The 24,310-nt window shown below is 40.1% G+C and overlaps 2 protein-coding genes across 6 annotated transcripts in view; one reads left to right on the forward strand and one right to left on the reverse strand.

Annotated features, from left to right (window-relative positions):
- Window positions 1-5,675, forward strand: part of TPP2 (tripeptidyl peptidase 2) — an 82,707-nt gene extending 77,032 nt beyond the window's left edge. For 4 of the 5 annotated variants that reach the window (XM_063595858.1, XM_034936941.3, XM_034936943.3 and 1 more), the window contains 3 exons: window positions 790-997; window positions 2,806-2,925; window positions 4,734-5,675. In XM_063595858.1, the coding sequence (XP_063451928.1) occupies window positions 790-997; window positions 2,806-2,925; window positions 4,734-4,823 (418 nt within the window). In that variant the 3' untranslated portion in view covers window positions 4,824-5,675. Of the gene's footprint in view, window positions 1-789; window positions 998-2,805; window positions 2,926-4,733 lie in introns of those variants that run through there. The other variant, XM_055096978.2, reaches the window with a different exon arrangement.
- A 1,913-nt stretch (window positions 5,676-7,588) lies between these two features.
- METTL21C (methyltransferase 21C, AARS1 lysine) lies at window positions 7,589-21,881 on the reverse strand. Its single transcript, XM_003832062.4, has 4 exons — window positions 20,865-21,881; window positions 17,313-17,464; window positions 13,444-13,561; window positions 7,589-12,929 (listed from the first exon to the last, which is right to left on the reverse strand). The coding sequence occupies exons 1-4, from the start codon at window positions 21,052-21,054 to the stop codon at window positions 12,535-12,537; spliced, it is 855 nt and encodes a 284-aa protein (XP_003832110.4). The 5' UTR covers window positions 21,055-21,881; the 3' UTR covers window positions 7,589-12,534.
- Window positions 21,882-24,310: the final 2,429 nt, after the last annotated feature.

Genomic DNA, 24,310 nt, shown 5'->3' on the forward strand with positions numbered 1-24,310 from the left:
TATTTCATTCAGCAATGATTTATTGAGTTTCCATTCTGTGCCGGGCATTGTCCTAGGCACATGGAATGCATTGAAGAAAACAAAGATGTCTGCCCTGGATCAAGGCAATGTGCCGTAGTGATTAAGAGCACAGATTACAGATTTCTACTGCTAAGCTTAGAATCCTGGATCTGCCACTTCCTAACTGGAGGACCTTGAACAAATTGCATAGTCTCTTTGGGCCACAGTTTCTTCCTTTGCAACATGGCAGTAATTAATAGTCTCTTACTCAGAATTGTTTTGAATGTGAATGAATTAACATGTTAAAATGCTGAGACAGTTGCTGGCACATTCAGAGTAAAGCATTACATTTATTTGTCCTAGTCATGAACTGAAAGTTTTAAGACATAACCTCTGGGTATACTCATAGACAAATGTGTAATGATTACTATTTATAAGAAAACTGAAAACTCAAAAGTCATTTACCTGATTAAGAGTTATATAGCTAAAAAAATTTAGAATAGTGATTAACCTTTCAACTCTGTTGCTTCTGGCATTCCGTTTCAACCAGGTGCAGCTACCCTAACTCATGTAATCTATATGTGTAATATAGTAGCTCCTTTGATGTTTATTAATAAGGCATCATATTTGATGTACAATACAATTGTGCGTACCTGGATATACAGTATTTCTGCATTATAAATCTTAGGCAAAAGAATACATGAATTTAAATTCAGATAAGAATTTACTTTTAAAGACATTTAAAGACATTTTACTGATATCTGAAATATTTTTTAATTTGCTGTACAGTGACATGGACAAACAAAAATCCACCCTCGTAGATGCCCTTTGTAGGAAAGGTTGTGCCCTGGCAGACCATCTTCTTCACACCCAGGCTCAAGATGGAGCCATTTCCACTGATGCAGAAGGAAAGGAGGAGGAAGGAGAAAGTCCTTTGGATTCTCTGGCAGAAACATTTTGGGAAACTACTAAATGGACTGATCTCTTTGACACTAAGGTAACCTTTCTGCTTCTTGTTTCAGCAAAGTTCTTGGGGTTACCTCACAGACCTCTCTTGTGCCCCACTGCTGGTTAAAAGAGGAAGAAGATAAATGGAAAGAGGCTACGCTGGGCTCTGAATATGACATGTTTAGCCTAGTACTTCATGTTTGTCTCACCTTTTTTTAAAAAACATTATTTTGTGGTACTGCAAACTGGCTGTTAAACCACGATAATTTTAAAAACAGTTTGAGAATATGTGTAGTAGGCTTTTAGTTAAACCAGTTATGTATGTAGCTAAATTAAGAAAGTCTTCTAGAAAATGCCTTCAGGCCCACCCTTCTCTAGTTATATGCTAATTTGTTGGTAGGAGATTGGGGGCAGGTTGAGGAGACATACTGGTTAGTTTAGATGTTACTTATTTTCCTCAAAACTCTTGAATTTCTAAGTAGTTATCATCTTGATTTGTAGCTAATCAGTTTTAAAACCCAATTCGTAAAAGCATCGTTGATGAACTTTTTTGGATTTTGGTTACAAAAACATTTTAAATCTCTTAGCTCTCTACTATAATTCTTGCAATAGCGTTTATACAAGTTATTAATCTTCTTTTCCTGTGGAAATAAAATAAAGTAAATGGAGTCAGTAGGATTCCCCTCGCGTATCACAGACCATCATTTTGTTTTAGTAGACAGGTGCTTGTTCTCAGAATTAACTGGTAATTTGCAGTAAAGAACCCTGGAAGTGGCAAGAAAATTCTTATATGCTTCAGATTTTTCCAGCACAGTACAGTGGTGCATTTAAAGAAGGTACTCAGTTACTCAGTTATATTTGGGAAACTGAAGGAGCCAGTATTGCAGCAGAGGTCAGGAATTTGAATCTGAAATTAGAGCCCTTGAGTTTGGCTCCTGCCTCTACCACTTTTATGTATGACCTTAGGCAACTTACTAAATTTTAATACTGTAGTTTCTTATCTACACGACCTGCCTTAGGCTGTGATGAATGAGTATTAAGTACTTGCAAAGTCCCCAACAATATTTGCTGTTATTGCAAACAATTATTGAAGGCCTGTGTGCCAGACACTACTTACTACTGGAAACATAAAGATGAATAAGAACCTGGTTTCTGTCTTTGAGGAATGTAACAGAGATTGACAAACACTTGATGAACATCATAATAAAATTGTTATAGATCATTCTATTTTTGCAATACTACTACTATATTAGGGGCTATGCATTCTATTACCTGTTTACTGTGTTTACTGTGTTTATGGCAACAATTGTTAAATACTTTAGTTGCCTTTACAGTACAAATCAGTGTCATAGGATTTTCTTTGAGTACATTCTCCACATTCCAAAGTAGAGACCAAAAATATATATAAATGATTATAAGTATATTTGATAGATGCAATAATTACAGGTAAAAACTTGTACCAAAGAAACCATGTTTATATAATCTAATACTTGTTTTTTTACTTCTATCCTCATTTGCAATTTTGGCATTTTTTATTTCTATCCTGATTTGCATCTTTGTAATTATTTATGTTAGCTCTGGTTTCTTGTGCATGAAGAGGTATTTTTAAGTGGATTTCCACGGCTAATAATTTCTCATATTAGTTTTCTTCCCAAAAAACTGATGGTTCATTCTGTGGAATACTCAGCTCTTTTGAAGACACCAATTTTCTTTTTAAAAGTTTTTTAAAATGTACTCTATGTACCATATTCATTTCAAAAGCTACACTTCTGTTAAAGCCTTAATTTTATTGTTAAAGCTAATGCCTTAAAATGTAAATTATTTTATAAACAAGCTTTATCATGTTTTACATTGTAGGTTTTGACATTTGCATATAAACATGCATTAGTAAATAAAATGTATGGGAGAGGCCTTAAATTTGCAACTAAACTTGTGGAAGAAAAACCAACAAAAGAAAACTGGAAAAATTGTATTCAAGTAAGTGATATTTAAAATGTCACTGTTAAGCATCACTTTGATATTGCATAGTGACAAGATAACTAGAAAGGATTAGGACTGTGATATAGCAATACTGGTTTTATTGTGACCAGTTATTACAGTAATTAGCGTAATATGAACTATAGAATAAATATATGAGAGACAGTCAATAAGCTATTTAAATTTTAAAAACACTTTTCACTGCTTTCCAAAAAACTGATACTAGCCTCAAATGTTTTCAACTAGAGCAAATGCATTTTGAATTTTGTAACCGTAGAAGCCAGTTTTTCTTTATGAAGGAAACAAATCCTTTTAAAGGCATGTTGCCTCAACTCTAAAATGGTTCAACTTCTGGAGTTTATATATGATTTTATTCTTCATTTGAGATGGTAGGTATTTTTAAAATTATCTTACCATATACAATATTATGTGCAGAGAAATTCTATAGTTGAGGTTTCTGCACAAGTTAGTTGTCAAGTAAAAAAATTTAGCTCATTTCTACAGAAGTTACTTTAGTCTGACCTCGTCTTTGAACATGCATAATTGGTTTATGCCTAAAGGATACGTGAAGGCAGGGGAGTTTGGTGGTGCCAGATTCAGCTAAAGGGCAAGTCCAGGTTAATTATACTTTATATGTAAGGTACCCTTTGGATGTAAAACTGATCAGTAGGTTCCTCTGAAAATGTTTGATAATTAGAGTAAGCTATATTCATATTTACTCTTAGAGCTTTTTGTTTACCTTCACCAGTCAGTCCAAATTGTAAGACATTTTAAATTAGCTCCTCCAGATCTTTGACTAGATTAAGAGAACTCTTTCTGGAGCCAGGTGTTGATATGTCTAATGTGGTTCTCATCATGTGGAATCTGATCCGTGAGCACTTAGGTTTGTAAAGCCAGTGATCCCTGCCGACATTCACATCAGGGAGTGTTTCTTAACTTGTCTGCCCTCCACTCTGCCCCCCCTGCTGCCTGTTCTCCACACAGCAGCTGGAAAAGATGCCTTTTGACACCTGCTGTTGAATCTCCATCACATTTGGAATAAAATCCAAACTCTCCGCAGTGGTCCATAAGGCCCCTGCCTACCTCTCCAGACTTATTTCATATCACACTTGCCCATACAAACTCTGCTTCTGCCACACCAGCATCTCTGCTTAGCACAAACAGCCACACCTTTTCCTACCAAAGGACCTTAGCACTAACTACTCCGGCTGGATGGAATGTCTTTCCCAGATTTTCGCACAGATTTCTTGTCATTCAAACTCAACTGAAGTATCGCCTCCATAGAGATCCTTTCTTAACCATCTAACTCTCCAGTTAGTTTATATTGTGTCAAATATTATTTCTACTGTACACCTGATAAATATCTTACTTGTTTATTCATTTATTAATTTGCTTATTATTTATTTTTCCTGAAAGTGGGAGGTGAATTTGTTCAGTGCTGTTTTCCCAGTGTTTGACATGATAGTTACTCAGAAAAAATGAATGAAAGGAACTTAGGTTGGTAGGAAGGAAAGGAACAAGTAAGTTGGAAGGAAGAAGGGAGGAACACAGGTGAATAGGAAAGAGGGAAAAGGACAGTTGGTAAGGATAATGATGAGAACAATAGGTTGGTTGGTAGGAAAGTTGGTTGATAGTAAGAAAAGTTGGTTGGTGGGAAGGAGGATCAATGGGTGGGTGACGGTTGGTGGAAGGAAGGTTCTATATGCTACTACCTTACTGTTATTATTTAATACAGAATTTATTCTAAATACTGAGCTTAAAAATCTGTCACTTCCTTTATAATAATATATTATTGTATTTTGTTGTAGCTGATGAAGTTACTTGGATGGACCCATTGTGCATCTTTTACTGAAAACTGGCTCCCCATCATGTATCCTCCCGATTATTGCGTATTCTAAAATAGGAAACAAGACTTTAAATTTTAAAAAAGGAAGTTTTATAGTGAATGGATATAAAAACAAATTTGTGGCATTTTTAGTCTAATGCATGTTTTCATCCACTATCCAGTACTGATTATTAAAATGACATGTATTTATCAGAGAATTCACTGACGTGTGGCTTAATACATGTAAATCTAGACCTCTGACATCATGGTGTTTTCTTAATGCCTCACATTGCTGGCACGGGGATGTGCCCTGCCTGCCAGCACCTAGGATTTCGAGTTGGGTTGCAGCTTATGACATGCATGATAGGTTTTGGAAGGTAACTTTTAACTGCAAACCTGTAAAGTACTATTTTTTATTTTATAAATGAACAGGGTTTTAACATGCTCAACTTTAATTTTTTTCAATTGTATGAAGGCCTTAAAAAAGCTACATTAAGCGTAGCTAAAATTATTTATTGGACTAAAAACTAACAACTTCATTTCCAGAATTTTTTTTTTTTTTTTTTTTTTTTTTGGCAAATGTTTACATTCAATTAAGGGGAAAAAGTAGAACCAGCACAAATGAGTGGCAGTTGCTGGAGCATAACTGCTTCAGTAAATCTTCATCTTGGGGTAATTACAGGCAAGTCATTTTCACATCCTCTTGAGGTTCAGAGCATCAGAATGAACTCTAAGAATACATGTGTAAGTGCCAGACAGCTGAATCTTTATCAGGTATTGTAAAGATACACATATGATATGTTTATTAAAATTGAAATAATGTAAAACACGTGAATAAATTTGCAAAACCAAGATCACAGTACACCATATGCACTCTGGTACCTTAATTTTTTTTTATAAATAATAAAAGTGAATATTGAAGCTTCTTAAAGTTGGTCTTAATTTTTCATAAATAAAATTTGGGGTTATAACAGAAATAATACATTAAATACATAGACAAAAAAAGTTAAACATAAGGTAATCTATTTTACAGTGTTTCTCATAGGCTTACAATTATTTGAATATATTTCCACTTCTTGTATGATTAACTTTTGTGCATATCTAACTTTTTATTATTTTTATCTTTGGCTACTACACGTGCATCTCTCGTCATTCCTCCACCAAATAAACAGACAAAAGTAGTATTGAAAAGTTTACAATCCCTTATCTAATGGAAAATTGTGTGTATGTATGATTTTTTTATCTTGTTCTCTTAAGATTTACTGCTGCTTAAAATTACTACCAGTAATCCTTAGTCACTCCCAACTGTTTCTGCTGTATCTCATGAAGTGTTAGAGCGTTTATGAGAAACATAAATACATGTATAAGCATATTGGTCACACCTTCTGGGCTAGCTAGGGTCTAAAGTCTATCCATGAAAGCTACATGCATGTTCTCTCTCACACACTCATGGACTTTCACCTGCACACACATACAGGTCCCCATTTGTATAGGTTTAGTCCAGTAAGAGAATGGAGAAGCTCAGTAAAGGTAGGATGACTTCCCAAGGTTATATGGCTGATCAACTGTTGGAAATTAATTACAGACCTTGCTTTACAACCCAGGTTTTGCTATTTCAGGTAAGTACTACCTACAGCAGGGATCAGTAACGTTTGGCCCTTTAACCCAAACTGGACTGCTGCTTGTTTTTGTAAATAAAGTTTTATTGGAACAGAGCCATGACTATTCATTTGTGACTCCTGTAACTGGAGGCAGTTATACAAAGCTGCCATGTTAGCTCCTGTTTCCTGTCTGGTTCATTCTGCATTTCTGTGGTGACAAGTGGACCCAAGTGAGCTCTAGAAGATGTCCTCAGTAAAATCATTACTGTTTCTATGTGATTACATTAAAAATAATACAAACAGTAGGATGGTACTTCAAAAAGTCAAGCAGTTTTCCTGTTTCTGGTCACAGTAGCCAATGTTTGCACACCCACTGAAAACAATTGAAAAAACTAGGTAAAAATAACTTTTAAAAGAACCATTAGAGACAGTACAGGGTATGTGCTCAATACTGGTTCTGTGGCCCCTTTCCAGTAATAAGAGGCAGTTCTCAATTGTCACTGGGAGGAGTTTTGCCATCTCATGGGATTTCTTTCCTTCCTCATGTTAACCTGCTTTCTGGGAGAACTTCTCTTTACCCCAGAAGAGCCCCACCTGCTTCTCTTCTTAGGCACCACAAATCTCAAACCCTTTCTCCCTCCACCCCCAGCTCTAATGAAATGTGCAGGGACTGGATGACTGGAAGCCCCAGCCTGGGTCTCTGCTGTCTAATCCTGGCTCAAGTACTGACAAGTCAAATCATTTGACCCCCATGAATCTCCTTAAGAAAATCGTGGTGTTGAATCAGTGTGTCTATTCCAACTAAAAAAATTATTTCATTTGAATTAACTGAGTCTTTGCCTCCACTGCGTTTCGTTCTCCGTCCTCCCAACAACCCAGCATTCAGAATACATGTGTCTTTGTCTTTCCCTTTAGGATCTAAGTCAGAGAAGCCTTCATAGGGAGATAGATAATAGGGATTCTTGCTATCTCCCCTAAAGGGGAAGGGGAGGAAACCTTGAATGGAGATAATTTTTTGAGGAATAAAGAAGTGAGAAACTGAATTTCATGAGTCTCAGTCTGAACATAGCAAACCAAGGGGTGAAGAATTTATCGGTAGTCATGGGTGGTAAACTGAAAAAGGGAAGCTGACTAAGTAAAATCCCGGAAACCAGAAGAGGAAGATGTAAGTGACGCTCTAACATGAAGAGTTTTTGGGCATCCCAATCAGCAGAATTTCTGCCTGCCTTCTGATACCCTGCGACAGCCAGGTCAGGATGTGATGGTGCAGTACCTGCTAGCACTTTGCTGCAGAATGCCTCTGCAGTCAGTTCTGCAAATGTACTGTTTTAGTTTCATTTAAAACCCCTGCTTTTGTGAGAGGATTTCAAACATCAGGCAAGTTTGTAATGAATTCAAGCTGAGTTCTCTCGAGGGACAAACATGTATAACTACAGTTCCAGTGTCAGTGCCAGCTGTCAGGTTTTCACTGCAGCTAGGGCTGCCTGCATACCCAGTCATGTAAACCAAATTCACTCTAGAATCGGCCAGGTCTTACCAAAATGCAAATAGAATACAAAGCAACTGGAAATATATTTTGTGATTTCATTTTATGTGTGATTTTAAAAGTTAAGCTACCTCAAAACTCATCTATCTACAGTAATTTATTTTCACTAATAAGTGTAACTTGCCTGGAATTTGGCAGATCTAAGCTGGGCTTGGGCTAGATGGTTTCAAGCCTGAGTCATTAAGATGTGAAATTTACAGAAACAACAGAGGACTGAGAAACAAGTTAAAGGACACTCTAATGATGCAGTCTGCATAATGCAGTAGTATGAAATTCTACAAAAAACCAAGATGAAAGGAGGATCAGATTTAAGAGGCATACTAATTAATCAAATTTGGACCTGATTGGGTTCTGATTGAAACTAAAAATAAATGTCATGACACAAGACAATTGGAAATTTGAACACTACATATTTTAATGTATAATGTTATTTAATATAAAATTATATTTTAGATGTGATAGTATTGTGGTTACGTATCTTGTATAGATACAACCTGAATTTACAAAAGGAATGATTTGTCTGATTTGATTCAAATTAATTTGGGAGCAGAGAAAGGAATGGTTTAGATTAACCACGGTTTTCCATGAGTTGAAATATACTTATTTAGCAGAATATTGAGCTATAGTTGCCATATAATAAACTGCACGTATTTAAAATGTACAGTTAGTCTACTTTATTTAAAATTTTCTGTAATAGTGTAAAGAAAAAAGTAACTAATCAATTCAGCCATTCTAAAAGGACACTTCATTTACAAAATAAGCATATGATCATATTCCTTTGCCCTGGAAGTGTGAAAAGTTTTTAAGAAGACATTTAAAAGAACAAGTTTCATTGCTGTAATTTTCTTAATAGATTCCTCTACATCGTATATTTGAAAGATAGAGGATTTGAAAGAAAATTTGCATAACATTTGGGACAAACCATGGGTTTTTTAACAGCTTTATTGAAGTGTAATGAACATATGGTAAAGTTTAACCATTTCAAGTGTGCAGTCTAATGTCTGGAATGCAGCCATCAGCACAATCTGGGTTTTTAGCACTTCCCAATCATCTGGAAGCACTCCCTCAAGCTCATTTGTAGCCAGTCTCCATTCCCACCCCTAGCCTCAGCCAGTGAACTGCTTTCTAATCCTATAGTTTTTCTAGAAATTTTATATACATGGAATCACAATATGTAATTTTTTGTGTCTTCTTTCGCCTAATGTTCTTAAGTTTCAGCCACTTTGGGTGTATCTGTTCATTCCCTGTTGCTGCTGTGTATACTGTGTTGTGCGATGTACCACATTTTGTTCATTCACCAGCTGATGGATGTTTGGATTGTTTATATTTGAGGCTATTAGGAATCATGCTGCTGTTCTGCTGTGAACGTTTGTTTACAAGTCTTTGTATGGGCATATCTTTTCAAGTAATGTTGTGTAGATATCTAGGAATGAAATTGCTGAGACGTGGTATATTTCTTTTTACATTGTAAGAAACTAGCAGACCATTTTCAAAATGACTATCATTTGACATTCCTACTAGCAGTGTGTGAGACTTGCAAGCTTTGCACATCCTCATCAACACTTGATGATATCACCTTCTTAACTTTGGCCATTCTACTGGTTGTGTTACAGTATCTCATTTTAATTTGCATTTCTCCAGTAAATGAACTTACTAGACACTTGTATATCTTCTTTGATAAAGTTTCTATTCCGATATTTTGCCCATTTTTTCAGTTGTTGGATTGTCTATCTTGAGTTGTGAGAGTTTTTTTATATGTTTTGGATACAAGCTGTTTTTTAGATGTGTGTTATGCAAATATTTTCTCCCAGTGTGTTTCTTGCTATGTTGCCCAAGCTAGATTTCTGGATTCAAGTTATCCTCCTGCTCGGCCTTCTGAGGAGCTGGTACTACAGGCACGTGCCACCGCACCTGGCCCAGTGTGTGTAATAGTCTTGTGAAGAGCAAAACTTTTTAATTTTCATAAGGACCAACTCAGCATTTTTTTCATTTACAAGTTGTACTTTTGGTATCATATCTAAGATATCTTTGTCTAACTTAAGGTAACAAAGGTTTTACCCTATGTTTCCTTACAGAAGTTTTACAGTTGTTATAGCTTTAGTTCTTGTATTTAGATCTGTGATCCATTTCAATCGAATTTTTGTGTATAGTATGAGAGAAGGGTCAAGGTCGTGTGTGTGTGTGTGTGTGTATACAATTTGAACACTAATTTAAAAAGCTATATTTTCCCATTGAATTACTTTGGCACCTTTGTCAAAAATCAGTTAACCATATATGTGTGAGTCTATTTCTGGACTCTGTTCCATTGATGTATACATCTATTTTTATGCTGAAATCAACTGACTTGCTTACTGGGCTTCATACTAACAAAGCAACGTTTTCCAGATTGAGTGACTTTCCTGGCCTTGCTCACACAAGACAGAGAAGCAGCTGCAAGTAAAATTGGCTGGAATAATTGGGAGTCACCAGGCAGATACCCTGTGCTTTCCACACAGTATCCAGATGTAGAAGACACGCAGCCTTTTCCTACAACTTTTCTTCTGTTTTGGGGGTTCTGATCTTGTAAGTTTTATATCCTAAGAGAGGACATTGCAAAAGGAATGTTCATTTTCCTTCCCTTTTGCTTGAGAGAAAGAAAGGCGACTTCTTTAGCACCATATGTATATATATAAACATATATTTTTATACGTGGGAGTGGGGGAAACGATTTCCTTTTTAAAAAACAATTAGTCTTAAAATCTTGGAAACAGGTTTGTATCAGGTAGATCTTGCTGTTAATGAATCCACTGTTGTTTATTTTAAAAGAAGAAACTTTAATCACCATCAACAGGAATTGAAGAGTATTTAAAAACATCAAATTTACCTGAGAGACTCATTCTCAGAAGGCAAATATCAATAAAGGAGAAAATAGAGACAATTAAATCTTTGGAATTATGGCTAGAATGCCCATTTGTTCCTTAAACTTACAGATACTTCTTGTTTTACAGGCAAATTTAAAGATCACTTTAAGAAATACCCATATGTGTTATTAGCAAATCATACTAATTGCTGTCTCAATTATTGCCTCTTTAAAGTACTACTTTTTTTTTTTTTTTTTTTTTGAGACAGAGTCGTTCTGTCGCCCAGTCTGGAGTGCAGTGGCGAGATCTTGGCTCACTGCAAGCTCCGCCTCCTGGGTTCATGCCATTCTCCCGCCTCAGCCTCCCTGGTAGCTGGGACTACGCTACAGGCGCCTGCCACCACACCCGGCTAATTTTTTTATTTTTAGTAGAGACTGGATTTCACCATTCACAGGATGGTCTCGATCTCCTGACCTCGTGATCCGCCCACCTCGGCCTCCCAAAGTGCTGGGACTACAGGTGTGAGCCACCGCACCCATCAAAGTACTACTTCTTATGAAGCCTGTCTTCCCACCAGGTTCTTCAGGAGCATCTTGATTCTTCTTGGCCTTTTTATTTTCACATGATTTTAGACTTAGCTTGACAAATTCCACAAGAAAGTATATTGGGATTTTTACAATGATTTCACGTAAGCTGTTGGTCAGTTTGGAGAAAACTGACATATTTACAATGTCTTCCAATGCACAAACTTGATGTCTCCCCATTTACTTATGTTAGTTTTAATTTGTCTCGATAATGCTAGATACATTTGCATCAATTTCTTGCCCATCTTTTGTTAGATTGATTCCTAAGTCTTCACTATTGAAATTGTAAGTGGTATCTTAATTTAAATTTCATTTTCTAACTATTTGTAGTTAGAATTTACAAATAAGATTGAGCTTTCACTATTGACATTTGGCAACCTTGCTAAACTCTTAGAAATTCCAATAATTTCACTGTGGATTGCCTGCAGTTCCAGGGGTTGGTAAACTATGAGCTGTGAACCAAATCTAACTCAGGGCCTGTTTGGGCAGGCTAAGAAGGTTCTTACCTTTTCATAAATGGTTGTAAAAGCAAACAAACAAACAAATATATATAGAGAGAGAACAGTATGTGACTAGAGAGCCTAAAATACTTATTGTGAAAAAAGCAGACAATACAGAAATTAACTAGAAATTATTAAGATAATTGACACAGAGGGAGAGTCTTTGTAAATTATCTTAAGAAGTTCTTAAGACAACATTGTTCTCATTCCGGCAGTTTTATTTTTCACTTTTAATCAACTTTAAGCCTATTAACTGTTTTCTATCATTCAATATCCTCTTTTTGCTGCAGTTAAAAATCTGCAAAAGTAGATTCTTCAAACTAAGATATAGTGACTCTGTCAAGCCCAGTTTCAAAAAGCATGTGACAAGACTATATTGCCAAGTTTAAACATATGCTCTATAGCAGAAATAGGGAAGAAATTCACTTATTACTTTATCCATGTAAGATTTATTAAACATGTAACTTCGTTGGAACCAACAAAGCTACTTTCATGTTTTTATGTTGTTCTTTTTAGATATTTAGATTAACCAGATAATCTTCAATTATCTTAGAAATTAGAAAGTTTCTGCAGTATTGTTACGTTTGTTCCAAGTATACAAGTTGCTTCTATGCACTACCTTCTCAATCCTATGAAAGAAGTCTATTCCCAAAGCAATTTCCAACACATTGCTCAAAAGACACAGTAACGTTGTGAGAGGCACTTTGTTGGCTTTAGTCCCATTTTAGTATCCCCTTAAAAAGTCTGACTGATGACTCTGGATGTTCAGCCAACAGTGTTGTGTCAAAAACTTGCTTGAATTTATCTAAAAATTCGTAGTCGGTGCTGAACCTGAATTTGTTTGCCCAAAGCAGCACCGTCCCTGGCTGGGAAAGGTACACCATGGTGGTGAGCAGCTTGTCCAGGAAGTAGTGATGGTAGACCACATCCGAGGCTAGGACGTAATCATAGTAAAAAGCTGACTTGGGAAAGTTTTTGTCCAGGTCTTCCCCCCACACCAGTTCTTTCACTTCAGGCAGATGTGCTGTACATTGTAGTGTGTTTTTTAAAAGATTGTATTGAAGGTTTCCCAGGACATCAGGCAAATCTGTTGCTGTGACTTGAGCTCCTAAGAGAAAAAGAAAACAATGACCTGGAAACATCTGGGCAGTCACAGTGTACATATACCCAGGGAGAAACACAAGAAACAACTGGATTCCTTAGCCTTGGCTCTATTGGTGGGTGGGCTGGACATGTCTGACCTAATGTGGGCTGGCTAATTCTTGTGGGTGGTCCTGTCCTGTGCACTGTAAGATGGTGAGCAGCCTCCCTGGCCTCCAACCACCTGATGTCAGTAGCTCCCCCACCTCACCCCACCCATGGGATTGACAACAGAGATTCAGAGTCATGCCTCTGGACTCAACTTCGTCCCATGGAAACTGGTTGATTGGAGTTTATTAACCTCTCTGAGACTCAATGATCTCTGTAGATAACAGCAGTAATTCCTGCCGCATGACATTTTGGGGAGAGTCACTGAGTGAAGTTAGGGCCAGGCACCTAAACCACAGCCTGTCATAGAGTAAGCACTTGCTATTGTTGTTACAGTAAAGGTCTGGATACTAGGTCAGGAATAAACAACAAACCTAAAATACTGGCCACAATGGAAACAAGGCCTGGTCCGGCACCAATTTCAAGTATTTTTGCATCTTGGAAATTCAGTTCCTCGGCATGTTCCTCCAAGTATTGACACAAAGCCGTAGCCTAAAAAATAATTATAACTTTTCATGTGGGCATTGGAACATTGGAAACCAGTAGCAACCCTTTCTGGCACCCAAATTTAAATACTAAAAGACATGTTATTACATATGTTCAGTTTATATTCATAAGAACCCAAATGTACACTCAATGCCATATTTAGACCTCTGAAATAAAGAAGTTATAACAAATTGCATCTAAGGAACTGGGGGAAAAGATTTGTTAAATTGCCTCCTAAATCTCCAAAGAATAGGAAGAACATTAGATCAGCTTAGCTCTTTCAAATCAGGGCAATGTTGGGCTAAAAAAACAGCAACTCCTTCCACTGGTTTAATCATGTTGGTCTCCAACTGCTTTAGGAATGTTGTTTTATGTTAGAATTCTTTCTTGTAAGAGAGTTTTTTAAATTATAGAAGCAATTTTTTAAAATGTCAATTTATAAACTTGAACACCTCTTTCCTGACTCCTTTACCAAAATTTAGGTTGGCGTGCACTTTGCCGTACTGAGCAACGGGTTAGTGACTTTTTTAAAAGTGGTTCTTCTAAGAAACAGACAGTTCAGAAACTGCTTCTCAGACTTCAGTGTGCAAACAGATCCCCTGGATAGCTTGTTAAAGACGCAGATCTTCATTCAGTAGGTCGAGAGTGGGGCTCGAGATCCTGCACGTCTAAACAAGCCCTGACATGATGCTCATCTGCTGGCCCATGTACCCACTTTGAGTAGTAGCAAGCAGATTTTTAAAAATGTTTTATATATCAACAAATATTGTTAGTTTTTTATACAGGAAATCAAACTTCCCTTTCTTCTTTATTCATTCTCTTCTCCCTCCACCTTCCTCTAACCTTTCCACAAAGAGTAAAGGGTATTTGATTTGCATTGATTGCTGAGGTGTTTACATGTATGGCAATGAGGCATCAACTAGCAGCGCCCTTGATTGGAGAGATTAGGAAGAGTTATGAGAAGAAATGACAAAAAGTTACTTAAATTTGAGTATAAATAGCCCAGAGTGAGGAACGTGAACACTGAGATTTAAAAAACAATGAACTCTATAATTTACTTATACATTTAGGCCCTAGCTAAAGATATGCCCCCATCTTCCTCTGGACTCTACTTTCTATTTGGGGCCCAGTTTGGAGTGGGGGCAGCCAGGATGATTGGAGACGTGTCACTCTTAGGATTACCAGTGGTAGGTTTGGTAGCCAACCTGACCCTGTACGTCACTCCATTTCATCCTCATCTGTTCATATTGAACTGCCACGGGCACAGATGAATATGACGCAGTCACCTCTACTGTCTGGGAACTCAGTGGTGGGGCTTAGGGGCCATGTCAGCCAATTACAAACTGAATTCTGGGGACGTAAGTGCTGTAGAGGAGGCAGACAGCTGGTTGAAGGGAGAGGGGTCACCACAGAGCCACCGAGGAGTCTGGGCCGACTTCATGGGGCCGGGGAGAAGCCAGCTGGTGTGGAAGGCCAGGGCGGTGGGTAAAATAGCAACATGGGTGTGACATAAATAGCACCAACTGCAGCACGCTGCAGGGAGCTCCAGAGCTTAGAAGGGAAGTTTTGAAGAAAGGAGTTCTTTGGTCCTTAAGGAGAGAAGAGAAGTATTTGCTGTGGGGGCTGGGAGGAGGGGGTCAATATCAGGAAAAGAGTGTCACCTAGAGCCATTCAGAGGGCAGCTCTGAGGAACTTCCTGGAGATGGCTGCAGGGGTCCTTCCTGGTGCCCTGCCCTGTGAGGGGCTGGCCGCAGGGTCATGTGGAGACAAAGCTTTTCTCAGGGACAGCTGTGTCTTTTGACATTGCAAACACTCCCCCCAGCCCCTTGTCCTGTTAGCACACTCTGAAGACATCTTTTCACAGAGTTGCACCTGAAGTCGCACAGGAAAAGGGCGCCTTCCCACTCTAGATGCCCTTCTTGTGCAGCTTTCAGGAAGCAGGTTTCATGAGAGGCTAGTGTTTGGTGCATGAGTGATACCTTGTTCAGAATAAAACAGGGGGACAAATATTCTTTTTTCAATTTCTGATCTTTTTTTAATTATTATTATTTTTAAAAGGGAGATGGGGTCTCACTATGTTGCCCAGGCTGGTCTCAAACTCCTGAGCTCAAGCGATCCTCTTGCCTCAGCTTCTGAAAGTGCTGGGATTACAGGCATAAGCCACATGCCCAGCCTCTGATCTCTTACTATACCACTTTCTCGCTACACCACTGCTGTCGTCTATTTGCTGAATGTGTTACAATAGGAAGCTGTGAGTAGTTTGGTGATTTTCAAACTTGTTTTTAAGGCAAAGAAAAGCCTTTAGTTGAAGGAAATTATATGCATAAGGTGTAAAAATAGAGCTCCCTGTTTGGGAGTGAGTGAAGGTCGACACCTAAGAGCCTGAAGCCCTTTGGCTACCCTTCTCCCCATCCTGTGCCATCGCCAGATGACCTGAGGGAGCCCCGTGGAACCACTAACCAGGAATACTCAATGTGGGCACCCTGGCCCAGCAGCTAGGCATCACCCCGGAATGTGTAAGACCTCCTGAATCAGAATCCGCATTTTAACAAGACTGCAGATTGAGAACTTCTGATCTGGAGCCTTTCTAATCACTGACAACATCCGCAGCGGGAAAAGCAACCACGCTGGCTCCGAGGGCCACTGTCCATCTTGGCTCTGCCCTGCACCCCAGTCGGGAGCTTTACCACGCCAGCAGACTGGCCTGCATTCCCATTTCCTCAGCTGAAAGGTGGAAAGAATATTACATTAATGAGGACAGTTCATGTGAGCTTACGCTAGGACTTCATTTAATCTCACAATCTGAAATTAATTCTCACAATTCTGACAACCACGTCAGGAGCACTGTAGACATTACGACCACCCTAGGTTTTAAATATGGAAATGAAGGCAAACGGAGGTGAGGTGAACATTTGTGACTACCCAGCCCTGAAGTGGCCGCTTTTCTGACTAAAAATCCAGAGGACTGCCCCCATTTCAGCGCCATCCTCTCAGGGCTGTGGCAGGGGTGACATGCCACAAAGTCATGCTTCCTAAACATCCCTACCGACACAGCCCCCGTGGAAAAGAGATGAATGGCTGGCCGGCCGGGCGTGGTGGTTCACGCTTGTAATCCCAGCACTTTGGGAGGCCGAGGTGGGCAGATCACTTGAGGTCGGGAGTTCAAGACCAGCCTGGCCAATATGGTGAAAGCCTATCTCTACTAAAAATACAAAAATTAGCCGGGCATGGTGGCACGCACCTGTAGTCCCAGCTACTCGGGAGGCTGAGGCAGGAGAATTGCATGAACCCAGGAGGTGGAGGTTGTAGTGAGCCAAGATCGTGTCACTGCACTCCAGCCTGGGTAACAGAGTGAGACTCCATCTCAAAAGAAAAAAAAAAAGAGAGAGAGATGAATGGCTGAGGGTCGATGGGCGTGGCTCGGAGATGCCCACTGCAAAATCTAAACTCTAAATCCCTGGGTTTTTTCTTAACAATTTATACAAGTTTTGCATTCACTTCCTCATGTAGCTGAGTTTATTTAATATAAAAATAATGTTTCGAGAAACAGAGCTTAAAGCAAAACCAGTGTTTCTGAAAGAAACACTGTTTTTGCTGATCCCAAGCACACCACCAACACCCTCCAGGGGGCAAGCAACTGAACCTCAAATGGAGAAGCAGGATATGAAGGAACTTGACAAATTGTCCAAGGCAACTGTGAAGTACGGAATTGTTATCTCCAGAAATCCTGACATCACAAACATGACAGTTCTCTCACCCCTGGCCACACCACCGCTCCGTAACTCTCTATGGATTCCTGGATGACAATCTCCTTTCCTGCAAACCGATAATGCTCCTGAGTGTAGCTGGCATAATCTGTAGGAACAAATTTCTGGAGGCTATGAAGAGATGGTTCTATCTTGTTGGATTCTGTGAAGCAGAAAAATAAAATGGAGTTCATGATTTGTTCAAATCCAGTGCAAAGACACACTTGGTATAATTGCTAAGATGGCATTAGATTGAATGACCTTTACATAAAGAGAGGGGATGATGCTATCAAGGAGAACAGCTGCAAATTGTCACAAAATTGAATTATATGGGGTGATGGGGACATGAAATTTGGATGTGACAGTTTTATCAGATGACAAAATGCCCAAGAATGCTCTGGGCCTTTATTTAGGGGAGGACAGAAGATGTGTGGATCGGTCCCCACCCTATATTTTGCTGATGGAAAAATGGCGAACTTACCAGCAAAATTGCACAAATGAGCGGTCTGGATACAGAGGAACTGGTAAACACAAACCTGCCTTTTTTTTTTCTTTTTGAGACAGAGTCTCACTCTGTTGCCCAGGCTAGAGTGCAGTGGTGCAATCTCAGCTCACCGCAACCTCTGCTTCCCGGGTTCAAGTGATTCTCCTGCCTCAGCCTCCTGAGCAACTGGGATTACAGGCGTGCACCACCACACCCAGCTAATTTTTGTATTTTTAGTAGACACGGGGTTTCACCACGTTGGTCAGGCTGGTCTCAAACTCCTGACCTCGTGATCCGCTCACCCTGGCCTCCCAAAGTGCTAGGATTACAGGCGTGAGCCACCGCGCCCGGCCAGACCTGCCTATTTTTAGGTCTCGAAGTAAAGTAGCATTCCCACGTGTTGGCTGGAGCATGTTCCTTCAATCTTTCCTACAATTGCTGTTCAAAAGGTAGAGGCCCAGCCAGCCCCACAGCCCTGGGGGAGGATGTCAGCTGAGCTCTGGCTATTAAGTTACTATTGCTTTAAATACTCCTTTAAACCCATGACCCACGCTAGCAGCTCTCAAATGGCATATAAAATGAGAGGAAAAGAGCACCTGATCGGGCTGACATCAAGGGATCACAAGTGTTTGCAGGTTTTCCAGAGTGCTTAGGAATAAAAGAGCAGTGAGTCAAAGTGTGTGGAAGAAGGAGCAGGAGCAGAGGAAAAGGTGTTGGTCCCAGAGGTGGGAAAGAATTAACAGTGCGGAGAGTAGGGGGGAGGAAGGTCAGTTTTGTTTGCACGAAACCTGCCTTTGTGGCCTGGGATATGAGTGTAAAATGTTTAACCGGGGGTCAAATATGGGCTTTGGACAAAGGTAGAAGGGGGCAGCCGGTGAACATTGGAAGTGTTTTAATCTGAAATAGCCTCTCAAGGTGGAAGGCAGGAGGAGGTGAATACGAGGCAAAGGGAAGTGGGTCTTGGAAGAAACCTGGTCAGCAGGGCATCCCTCAGGTCGGGGGCAGGGCCTCCGGGTGTTTCAGGTCTCACTCATTCCATACACACTGGAACAGTTCCATGCCACTATTCTGCAAATACTGGTAACAGCTCCACAGTAAGTAGAGGGATTTGGAGTGAGCCTTTAGAAATAGTCACAACCATTCGATGATGCCTGTTGAATCTAACTACAAACAAAACCCGGAGCTTGTATTTTATATGTCTGTATATATTTTCATTTAATTTCTCTAGAAATTCATTTTTGTTGTATATTACAAAAGTATCAGTGTGCAGCACACTAAAAAAAAAAATGTGAATGAAGTGACTCATTTGTAAATTAGCATCATGGGTGCCTTCAGCTCTTCAGAGTGTTGTTTTAGCCTGTGACTTTGATTTAGTATGTTCTACCACTTTGAAGGAGAATTCTCTGCCCTGACAAAAAAGGTGAGCTTCCAGAAACCTGGGACCTCAGTGAACTTGCAAGACGCCTCTAATAAAGGTAACCAATTCAGTCCTGAGACCTTGTCCTTTGCGGTCACCTGCCCTGGTAGGAGGCTGTAGGGAGATTGCAGGGAAAGGAGGGAGCCCTGTAGCTTTCCCCACCTCTTTTGGGAAGCCACTGACATCTAGCCGAACCCCAGCTCCCAACACAGGGCTGAGAGGCTGGCTCTGAATTCTGGTTTAGAGGCAGGAGGAAGGCCGAAAAATAGGGTGATTAATGTTTAATAACTAGTTCAGCAAGAGGGGAAGAAGCGGTGATTGACAGCGTTTGACGATTGCTCTGGAGTAAATACTCCCACCGTGCCGTTTTCAGAGAAGCAGCATGACTTCGCTGGGGAAAGACGTGCAGTACCTCGCTACTGTGTAGTGTTCCTACCGTACAGACACCACAGACACGATTAACCTCGAGAGCATAGATATTAGGAAGAGGTAATAGAATAATTGATGATGAGTTTTGAGTGTTTATCAACCTTGCTTTTAATATACCTTTGTCTTTAATATAATCTATTTAATCATAAGATTCTAACTTAAATTTAAATGATGGTTATACATAACAATCAGCTACAAAAAATGCTGAAATTCAGGTGCCAGTACAAGCCGTCTCCAGCACACCACTGGGTGGTGGCTCAGAGCATCAGGGACCTGTACCAGCCCCTGCCGGCTTCCCTGCCCTGCCCCACTCTCATCCAGGCCATGCCTGTCCCTCCTTCCATATGTCACCATCTGGGGACTTATTTTTCTCTAGAGACTAGGAAGAGTAAGTAGGCTGATTTTGAATGGCTCATCATTTCACAGGTAAATAAACTGACAAATATTAAGCTTGACAGCTACACTTTTCCAATCAACATTGTAAGGAAACATAGACATACACGTATTCTCTCATAAGACCCTGTGAGTTTCTACAACGATAAAGAAACATATGTTTTTGTGCCTGAAATATTTTCATTTATTCTCTGTGCTATTCTGATAGTTTTAGAGAGATCAGATTTTCAGATAAGGTAGAGTTGCATTTTTATGTAAACAATGCAGTAAAAATAGACAACATTCTCATTTATTGGAGTTGGGATACATTTTTTACCACCTTCAATTATGAACACTGTAAATGCTGCATCTTGGCTTTTATTAGATCATTTGTTATGTCTATTATTTATTTACAACTGAATCCATGCCCAGAAATGAAACCCTAAACTGTTACGTTGTCCTAACGGGGAAATACAGTTTGATTTATAAAGATTCACTGTATGACAAAGCTGCCAAGAATGTATTTTGGTGAAAAGCAGAAATGAACCTAGATTTTTTGTTCTTCTTTTAAGTTCTTGTTACAAAAATACAGCAAGCTTAGATCTATACATAGAATAAAAACAAATGTGCGAACTTTGATAAGTAAATAATGAAAAACCAGGAATTACTTTTAATAAGTAAATAATGAAAAAACAGGAATTATGTTTATACTTGCAAAACATTTTTCTGCTAAGCTTCATTATAGCAAAAAATCTAATGTTAAAAGGCAATGGAAATTCTTGTCACTGAAATTTACTTGAAAATGTCATCGCCAGGAAAACAACTGAGGAAAACTGTTGAAGTGATGAAGAAGGAGGTTACCTTCCAGGACTGCCCCGGTGCTGTCTTTCTGCGGAGCCCCCTTCTTCTCAGCCTCTAACCAGCCACCCGGGGAGCTGAGTCCTTCCCCCCGGCGCCCAAGCTGCTGCGCGGAGCTCAGACACATGTCCATAGCCGGAGCCTGCTGAGAGGAAAGAGCTGGACAAGGCCCGAGTCGCTCAGCCCAAGACATTCCCGAAGAGCTCTGAAAGGTGTAGCTTATCTGAGCTGAAAAGAACGCCTGCTGAGTTCCCTGAGTGAGCAAAGCAGCCACCCAAGGAGCTGTTATCCTGGCTTTGCTGAGCAAGATGCAGAGAAACCATTACGCATTTCTGAACCTATGTGCGTGAAGAAATGCAAAAACAACAGCTTTGGCCTGAAAACCAGTTTTATGTTGCTCAGGGGCCTATAGCAAGTTTTTATTCTTTTGAAAAATTATTCTTTGCCATCCTCCTCCCAACTCCAAATATTGCAGCCCATCACTAAGTTCTGGGACTCTACACTGTATCTCTAATAACTTCTGGAACTGAATCGTAAAATCTATCCAGACTTGCATACCACTGGGGGTACATGTGGATTCTGGGGTTAATGACATCATGGATGAGAAGCTGGGATTTGGAGCAAACACAAGGCTGCTCTGCTTTCCTCCTAGGCTCTATTGCAAGACAGTAGAAAGCACTGGGGCCGGGGCCAGGAGCTCGACTTGGCTCCCGCTCTAACACTGGGCAACTCACTCAGTCCCTCAGGGCCCATTTCCTCATCAGCGAAAAGGCGATCATAATATCCGCCTACCTCCTAAGGCTGCCGTGAGAAACAGAAGAGTGAACGTGATTATCAAAGTGCGGGAAATGGTACCTGGTCCAGAACAAGAGACCTAGCTATTGGGATCATTCACTGGTCTCAAAATAACGATGCCTGATGTTGCTGGAGGAATTCTCATATTGTTGCTGCGTATAGTTCTTGAAGGGCTTGAGGTGTATTCATTGAATCCTCACAAAAACCCTATGAGGTAGACACTGGCATGACGCCTTGTCTCAGATGAGACAAATTCAGGCTCAGAGAGATTAAAAACCAGCGCAAGACCAGGCGCAGCTGGCCAGGGATGACGCCAGGAGTCAGAGCCAGGATGGGCCATCCAGCCGAAGTCTCCATTGGTCCTCAGCGGGCAGGATGCAGCCCGAGGTGCCTTGGTTCTGACTTGGTTTCCCATGCCTGTTTGTCCTGAAATTTCTCATCATGTTTTGTTTATCTGAAGTCTATGCTGTCACAGTGACATTTTGTGGTCCCTTTTACAAAGTGTAAATGGTTCTCACCTGTGTTTACTGTCCTGGGTTTATTCCTCACACACACGAGTTGCCCATCACATTGAGGTTCCATCCAACTGAGGATGGAAGCTGGACACGCCAGCCACACCACAACTGACTAGCTCACCTAAGACCAGCACTAAATCCAGCCGTGCAGGCACGAAATTGCCCTCAGGGAACAAAGCATAAGAAAAAGCGCCAGGCCCCCACCATGTGGGTAATTCTGTCTATACCTGGGAGAGGCTGCGTGCCCCACACATGTCTACACAACAGATTTCAAAGCACTGAGATTGTGGTGGAAGTAATGTGGCATTTTCATTGACTCTAGAATCAAATAATCAACTATTTGATACAATTTCCCAGTTCACCAAGCCAGCCAAGAATGCTCTACCAGGCTCTGATTCACAGGAGAATTTGTTTCTCTTACAGGTGCTCACTTTCTCCTTCTTTCCAACTTTCTCACAACTGCAGGAAGTTAATTGTTCCCCCTAGAAAGTAGCAGACTGGTTGTTACAAAAAGTACCTGGAGGGTCCGCAATGTAGACGTCTCAGCACTGTGGTGAGAAACCTGCCTGCCCTTGACTCTTGGCTGTGCCATGTACAATCCAAGTAAATAATGTAGATGATGGTGACACCTGCTTCATACTATGATTGTGGGAATTAAGAGGGGTCGCCCATGCAAAGCCTCCTGCACATACAATATCAACTGTTGTTATTGTCTCCAAAGTTACAGAGGAGATACACAGTGTGACACTGTGTACGGAATTTCAACCTGTCACCAGGGGACCCTGCACACTAAATCTAGGACATCTTCATTTTACATGCAAGAAAAGAACTATTTTCAGTCAAATACCAGTGACAGTTTTCCTTATGCAATGAAATGATAACCTCCCCATCATTGTAGACATGATAAATTAATTTTTCCCAAAGACAGCTGTGCATTGAAAAGCAATCTACAAAAGAACGACTATAATCTACTGACTGACTGTTACTAGTTCAGCACATCTATGATCTACATCGCATGTTCGTAATTAATACAGAATTGGAAATGACTCCTTGTTAGTATGCCCAAAATAATTTTGAATTGTTACACGTATCTTTACCTTATGCAGCAGAAGAGATGTGAGGCTTCTGTGCACTCTTTAATCCCCAGTGTTTTATATAGGTCTACACCTGAAAGGATTAGCATTTGATGAACAAAATCCAGCCAGTGGAAGCCCAAGTTATTTAGGGTAGCATTATCTACCAGTCCTCATAGACACATTACTTTGCTAGAATTCTCTTTCTCTCTCTCTCTCTCTCTCTCTCACACACACACACACACACACACACACACGCACAGTCCTAGCAACATTCAATGGAATTCCCTTCAAAAGTTTCAGGAATATCACTGGAACAGAACAGAGGCTGCCCCTGTGGCATCCAGTTGCTGCGATGTGGTTGGAAACGTTAGACTTCCAGTTCACTTTTCAAAGAAGTGGGTGGTGGACAGTTGCACAGACTTGCAAATTTTGTGCTCATTTGCCAAACTCCAGTAGCCACAGGGAGGACATGCCCACCCAGCCTCTGCCTAGGACCCGTATCCAGGCAGCCAGAAAGAACACAAGGATCTACCAAGAGGAAGGGAATGCTTTGGGGAGGAAGAAAGGAGAGCATCTATCCATGAGAAGGGACGGGAGTCAAAGGCTTAACGTTGAATCCGGGGGATTTAGAGCAGAGGGAAGAGGAAATCAGAAAAACTCTTCCAAGAAAAAGAAAGCCATTGTGATTTATTTAATTGAAATAAGGGATAGTCAAAAGGGAAGGAGAAAAATCATGTGCTCATTCGTGAAGCTCAGAAACCCTTAAAATAGAATATAGGTCACACAAAGTAAAGCCTCAGACAAATGGGAATTAGAGAATCACTTGTGATAGGCTACATTCAACCAGGGAGTTGGATGAATGGTGTTTTAACTTGAGTAGATATAAAAGCCCATTTTTGTTTTTGTACCCACCCTTGGTACTCGTTTCTCTGGTGTCACTATTTTGTGTTCTTTATGTCAGTTTCTTTTCACTCAGGATGTTCATCTAGATGTGCTGTGGTCCCATGTAAATCACCTTTCCCACTTTCTTAAATGACTGGGGATAAGCCGGCATTTGTTCCAG

Source organism: Pan paniscus, chromosome 14, assembly GCF_029289425.2.
Source record: "Pan paniscus chromosome 14, NHGRI_mPanPan1-v2.0_pri, whole genome shotgun sequence".
NCBI classification, from domain to species: Eukaryota; Metazoa; Chordata; class Mammalia; order Primates; family Hominidae; genus Pan; species Pan paniscus.

Bases quoted from the DNA above. Each gene is read 5' to 3' on its own strand.
- METTL21C (XM_003832062.4), bottom strand. From the start codon at position 21,054: ATGTCTTGGGCTGAGCGACTCGGGCCTTGTCCAGCTCTTTCCTCTCAG. The intron at 17,465-20,864 runs GTAACCTCCTTC...TCTGCTTCACAG, and splicing joins CACCGGGGCAGTCCTGGAAG to AATCCAACAAGATAGAACCA. The intron at 12,930-13,443 runs GTTTGTTGTTTA...TTTTTCTCTTAG, and splicing joins CATTGTGGCCAGTATTTTAG to GAGCTCAAGTCACAGCAACA.